This window comes from Esox lucius, chromosome 17 (assembly GCF_011004845.1).
Source record: "Esox lucius isolate fEsoLuc1 chromosome 17, fEsoLuc1.pri, whole genome shotgun sequence".
NCBI classification, from domain to species: Eukaryota; Metazoa; Chordata; class Actinopteri; order Esociformes; family Esocidae; genus Esox; species Esox lucius.
The window spans coordinates 36,227,602-36,234,306 of NC_047585.1; the positions used below are offsets into that span (position 1 = coordinate 36,227,602).

Sequence of the window (6,705 nt, forward strand, 5' to 3'; positions counted from 1 at the left end):
GTCCTGTTCATTACATGTGTAAAATGCTGCTCTGTCACTGTATTGGCTTAGTTTGTGTGACATTTGTGGTGTGCTTAAGCAGAGACAATGACACAGTAGCCAGCTTAGTCTCCTAAATGCACAAAATGCAAATGCAAGTTGCTCTGGATGCTACACGACTGAAATGTAAAAAACGAAACTATTCTCATGCGCTACTGAGCCATATACATAGACGCTGGCCAGACACATAAAGAAACAGACAGAAACACTGGGCAATTAAATAGCCCCGCTGCACTCTACCCTAACACCTACATCTTGTTTACTAACTCTTCAATTATATCTGTGTTCACACCAACTTTATGATTAAGTGAGGCCCATTACACTCCATGTTCTGTTCACACCCACACACATCCCCTCTCACCCTCACATGCATGAATCCCCCCCCCCCCCCCGCTTTGCGGCGGTAGTCTTAATGTAAGAAAACAGCAGCAGATTGACGGCAAGCCATTTACTGTACCCCCTGAGACCTACACAGGAATAGAACATGTCCACTGCACACGTCAACAGTCATCTTCCAAAGACTGACATGTACACTCCACTCCTCTGTTTCCTCAGCTGAACTCCCCCAATGTTTTCCTGCCTTGGTCAATGCTCTGTAATGCACCCCAGGCACTTGTGGCTGCATAAAAAGTTTGGTCGACCTTACAGACCTCCATAACAGTGTGTATATGTGTGTGTGTGGTGGGGGGCCTTTTGCTGTCTGTGTAGTGCTGCAGTGGGGGGGTGGTGTGTGACAGATGGTGCTATGGCCACTGTGACAAGGGGAGTTGTGGATAGAGGGAGACGGCAGCCATGCCTCTTTATTGCCCCCCCCCCCTCCGGCTTTCACAAACACCAGATGCCCATCATGAAAGGCGCAGCCAAGCAATGCCAATTGTCCCGCTTGGGGGCTACAAGGGGTCCAGCACCCTGGCCCCTCATCTCTCACCTCTCCTGGGTCAGTAGCAGGAGACGACTGGGTGGAAACACTCCCCTTTCAGACGTTTAGAGGCCTGCATTCAGGCCTTCTTCAGTCCCTCTTGCTGTTGGGTTTAGTGGAATAGAGGTGGGGGTGGAGAGGGGCAGTTTCTTATGTAAATGGTCCCACTACAGGCACTGCTCGATGTGTCCAGAGACACAGGTCACAACAAAAGCACTGTCTCTCTGATAACATCCCTTACCCGTACCACCTGGGCACACAGCACATTGTACAGTGTATTCTGCATTTTGTTCCAACTTCAGTTTTTGTCAGACAACTGTTTCAACTGTGTTTTGTGAAGTTGTAGTCCAAAGGTAAAAGTAGCATTTCAGGCAGGCTATCAACATGGCCAAGGAGCTACAGGAAACCAGATACAACCAGTTTAGTTTCCAGCATAGCCTGTCAAACCCAACGTCAACCAAGCTCAGGGCCTCTTCTCTAGTAGTACTTGGCTATGGTGACATTTCCAAAAGTAATGTTTTGCCAGCTGCTTCAGTGCAGACAAAGGGGCTTTCTATTCCTGGAAGGTAGTATTGCTAAATCAAGTCACTGGTCTGTAAGAAATGTGTTAGTACATATACCTCCTTTAAATGGGTTACACAAAAGACAGCACAAACACATGCAAGACAGTAGCTGGGTTTTAGATTACGTTAACAGTCACCCACAACACAACTGGAGCTGCTGATAGTTACGCAGTCTTGCCAGAAACTGGTTTAGGGCATGTCCAGACAAGTGTGCCATGAGTGATAAGCCAAGCCAGCTGAGCCCAGACAGGACTGGTCCTGACAGAACGATAACATGAATAGAAAGGTGGCCCAATCATTAAAAACCCAGTCTAACTAGATCCGAAAGGATCAAGAGTGAAAAATTAAAATATGGCATTTTGAACTAACTTCCTAAGGAATCACAAATCTTGGTTAATGGCATTTCTATTGAGAATGGCTACTAAATCCGACCCTCATGACTGATTCGTTAACTATTACCATCTCAGGTTTCCTCAGTCTATCAGGAAAACTGAATGCAAAACGGAACAGAAACAGCGTTTTGATTCATAAAGGTTTATTGTAATAAAATTGTGACAAAACTGTACAATTATCTATATATGCACAAATTCATTAAAAAAAAATTGTACATTAAATGCATACTGTGCTTCAAATAGCTTACAAACTCTACATCTACTCCGGTCTAGAACAATAAACAGAGCTGCTCAACAGCTCTGTGAGGAGAGATGATGCTACAGAGGGCTGAGAGATCCACCTTATCTGGCAGTGATACAGACATTAACATGACACCAGCCAACCACCTCACAGCTTATTTATAGGAAAACTACCTTGAGGGGGCAGATAACAGAAAGTGACAAAAAACTAAAACAAGAATAGTAATTGATATAAAACCATAGTTCTTTTTCCAAAATGTTGATTCCAAAGTATTCACTGACATCAACGCGTCTGTTGAGCAGACTACCACACAAAAGATCTATGGTGGAAAGTTTGGCAGCCACCCAACATAAAAAGGGTCACGATATGGCAGTAAACCCTGTTAGAGGTAGTTTATTTTTCCAACTGGGAAGACAGCATCTCAAGTTTGATTTCAAAGCAGAGTTAGGTCAGTTTGAAAGTGGTCCTGTAAAATTAAACTGCAGTAGTGCATTAAATTACACAAAAAAAACTTGGAAATTATAGGTACCCGGAAAAAAACAACATGACAAAACTCTATAGTTACAATTGATTAGGTTTACTTTTGTGAGACTTGGTCACATTTTACCATGAGAAACTCAAAATACCAGAGTTAACACTTGAAAAGCCCAGGCTTGAGTTTAGTGTGGCAAGATCAAAGAGAAAAAGCACACTACATGTTACCAACAGTGCCAATAGCCAATGGACTGGTAGTCAATTTTCATGAATGCTAACCCAAAAAGAATGGCATTTTAAAAAACTACCCCGTGCTTTAAGAATACTGAAATACAATCAAATAGGCAATGGAAGGTTAATTTAATACAAAAAAAAGTCAGGGGAATGCTGCAAAATGAAGTGTAGAATCACTGTGGGTGGTCAACGGCTTTCACTCTAACGCTGCTCGGAATCACGGTAGTGCACAGTCCGGCACTAGCTCGAGACCGTCATCAGGTAGTTCTTCGGTGGGGTTGAGCGGCCACCAATCGTAAACTGATTCTTGCAGTTCTGTGTGGGGTCCGGGCTAGGAGCTGCCGCAGGAGCTGGGGCATCTGCCTCGTACAGGACACAGATGGAGCCATCCTCTCCGATGCGGTACGACACCTCAAAAGGGTCCACCCAAAGCGTCAGCTCCCGGGGCAGGAGGGAGAATAGCTGATCGCTAGTAAGTCCGATCCGACCAGCAGCCCTGCCAATTATTGGGTCCATTTCGTGATTAATTCGGATGCAGCGGTAGCCGGACCCCTTTTGTGGCCTGTCAGGGAACCAATGGTTGTGATAGTGCTCTGGAAAGACGAAAAACATTTTATCAGACAAGGCCGAGAAAGTAGGGTCCAATTGTTGCCTTGTAAACATTGCCCCACAAAACCTCACTAGCGGACGTTCGCAATAGAAAAGACAAACGCGTTTGAGTTACTAGTACAGGATACTAGCAACAAAATCAACAACTACCCTTTAACACTGGATAATCGATTTAGGCTAAAATGTTACAAGTTACAGTAAATTGTAGGGCCTCTTAGCGTCTCGAGACATACAATCAGCTAACGAATGTGCCACGTGAAGGCAGTCATTAGACAAAAACAACGTACAACGCCATTTAGGGGCAATAACTCTTTTTACCAGCAATACATAGCAGAAAGCGGAGTAGATACTCTAGGTTAAGCAAATCAAACTTAAATTACTTAGTACGTGACTAGACTGTTGTTAGCCGTTTGAAGCTAACGTTAAGGTAGCCTACTCCGACTGCCACTGTTGAGAACAGACAAAGACTGGCTAACCTAGCAATAGCATACGTTAGCTAGCTGAAACTTCATAAAGGCTGCTATTCTAATGAGACATCTGGTCAATAAAACGTTTATAAATTCTCTTTACGGTAGTTTTTTTTATTTATTTTTTATTACCTGATAGTGACTGTTGGAGGCAATCTCTGAATTCACGAAGTTGGTGTTCGCTCAGAAAACCTCTTGTTTTAACTAGTCTGGAAACAAAAGTTGCTGCGGCCGTTACTTCGGCAAGTTCCGGGCCCATTTCACCCACTCTAGATGTGTATCCTTTATTCATTTTACTCTCAACGTTTCTTTTCAGCTCGTATTAAATTCACGTCGACAGGAACGTAGAGTTGTTCGAAAACGTTGAAACAGATGTGACGCTAGCTATGCGGGCCCCACTAGTAGTACGACGATCCTCGAAAAATATTTCTGTAAATATGGAATCTTCAAGCCAGCAGCAGTAATGTCAATCCAGCAGGTTGGCTTTTGCCAACATAAAAATCGGCATTCTTTGTCCAAAATAAGTCCAAAAACGCTTTCGAAAGGAAGTGGTGTTGGATGATGTTCTCACTCGACTTCCAGTTCTCAGCGTTTCTTAAGCTGGCTCCTACGCCTTGTGGCCTGTTTTTATCCAGACATAGATAATAGGTGATGTCACAAAATGGCCATGTATGATTGATTGGCCTTTTAGCCAATGAAATCAGCCGGGAAAGTAAACAACGTGCATTCTGATTGGTTCACACCGTGGAAAACATTCATGTGTGTTGTAGCGTGTAAAATGCTAATTAGTTTCCTTACAACACCAAATATAGAAATTGACGTCAAACCGTTCTCAAGAATTCATGACGTCATTACGGAAAAAAGCACACCTCTAACAGTAAGTTTCAACCGAGGTAATGCCGTTTTTGTGTACCACTTTCATCACCATCTATTGATTGATACATTTCCCACGGAGTTGACTACTTTAGTATACCATGTAGCCTACTGTACACAAGTTTTTCCAACAAATCAAGTAGGAAGAAAAGCAGCGTGAGTCGCAGCTGCGATAATCACTTCACCCATGCATTAAACACTTGAGCATGTTTCAATTAATCTGTGCTTATAGAATTTTACTACAGGAAATAAACTTAGGTATGTAGTTGACACTTTCTGGGTTGCTAGGAACTGAAAATATTTGATCATAGTTTTAGTTTTAGTCTATGCTCAAGCGTATGTGGCGTCGTGGTTCCACTGGCGCAACTAAAGTGACATCTAGTGGTTATACCTTTTATAACCGAACATATTATTTTGATGTTTTAGCCCTGTGTTAAACGGGGCAGTTAGTGTCTTCTCATTAAAATTCTGTTTATGTATATTATATTGGCCCATCTTTCAGTTATATACATGACATTGTATACTTGTTGGATAGTTAAGGAATTCATTGTGGGAATTGTAACCAAATTACACTATTGTATACAATTAATGGGGGTAAGTGTAAGTAGCTGCTCAGTTTCAATGGTAATGACAATTATTATGGAACTGTATTAATGTGAACAGAGACAGAGTGCTCTTTTGACTTGGCTTCGGCAATACACTATGGTTAATCTAGAGGATCAGTGCTAAGTGTTTCAACAGAATCCCATGCTATATCCTGGGGACATTATTCAGTCCATGACACCCATTCTGAATGTAAGGCTATGTTTGGATGTGATGATGTCACTGTCGCAGTAATGGAAGGTTTCAAGGCAGGACTCCCTCACCATGGCAACACCAGAATGATTTTCAGTTGAAAGATGCACTTTTTTGTTGCTCTCGTTTTGTTATTTTTGACTGTGCTTATTTTATATTTATTTATTATAAAACTTGTCTTTCGAAAATGTGCGCAGTATAAAGAATACAAAGCACTCAACAAATAATACATTTCAATATGCAAGCACAAAATCATGTATCAAAACCAGGTATATTTGTCCTCAAGCAAAACTTTGAGCATTACTTAAAATTAACTTGAAGACAGGAGGCATTCAACTCTGAGCTCATTTTGTACTGAATTCAGAGTTTACATAGTTCAGAAGCTACTTTTGGCTTATTTGGTACTATCCAATCCTTTGTTCTTCTGCTGTATTTTATAGTTTTAACCTTGACAGTGGACATCAGATCAACAAGGGCATTTGCAGTCAAATCATACTTTAATGTGATTCTCATCTCACTTCACAGATTAAAAGGAAAAGGGAAAACTAGTAGGGTACAGTATGTTGGTCTGTAGTGAGAAAAGCCTGAGGTGAGAGAGACGTTGTTGGACAGATGGACGGAGTCAGAGAGTTCTCAGTAGACTGACGCAGCCAGCTGACCCTCTGGAACCCGTTCTCCCTGCTCAGACTCATTTCTGAACTGCATAGTGGGGGAAACAAAATGGTGTCTTGTTTGATGAAGCAGTGAGATCAGGGAACTGTACACACTAATGTAATGTTTCTCTTTCACTAACCTGAATTTTGCTCTACCAGCAGTACCCCTAAATAATCCCTCATGATCATTTTATCAGCAAGCCTACGGTTTCACAAGCCTTCCTAAATACCCTGTGTGCGGAATGTATGCATGAAAAGCCGATCCTGCCATAGATTAACCTACCAGCTGACATCTGACTGTGATAACAGCATAGAAACACAGTATAGAAAATAAAAATACAAAATCATTTTATGATAGAGGCCACACATGGGCCCAATGCACCCAATATTCTGGTGATGTCTTCTCTCTTACATACGGTGAAGTCTGTAAACACTTGAGTTTGTTG

General features: G+C 42.1%; 1 protein-coding gene across 1 annotated transcript; it reads right to left on the reverse strand.

The window, feature by feature from the left end:
• Positions 1-2,039: 2,039 nt before the first annotated feature.
• Positions 2,040-4,562, reverse strand: btg2 (B-cell translocation gene 2). The gene is made up of 2 exons (XM_010880895.4): positions 4,071-4,562; positions 2,040-3,455 (listed from the first exon to the last, which is right to left on the reverse strand). The coding sequence occupies exons 1-2, from the start codon at positions 4,228-4,230 to the stop codon at positions 3,103-3,105; spliced, it is 513 nt and encodes a 170-aa protein (XP_010879197.1). The 5' UTR covers positions 4,231-4,562; the 3' UTR covers positions 2,040-3,102.
• Between the last annotated feature and the right edge of the window lie 2,143 nt (positions 4,563-6,705).

Bases quoted from the DNA above. Each gene is read 5' to 3' on its own strand.
- btg2 (XM_010880895.4), bottom strand. From the start codon at position 4,230: ATGAATAAAGGATACACATCTAGAGTGGGTGAAATGGGCCCGGAACTT. The intron at 3,456-4,070 runs GTAATAAAAAAT...TCGTCTTTCCAG, and splicing joins CCTCCAACAGTCACTATCAG to AGCACTATCACAACCATTGG.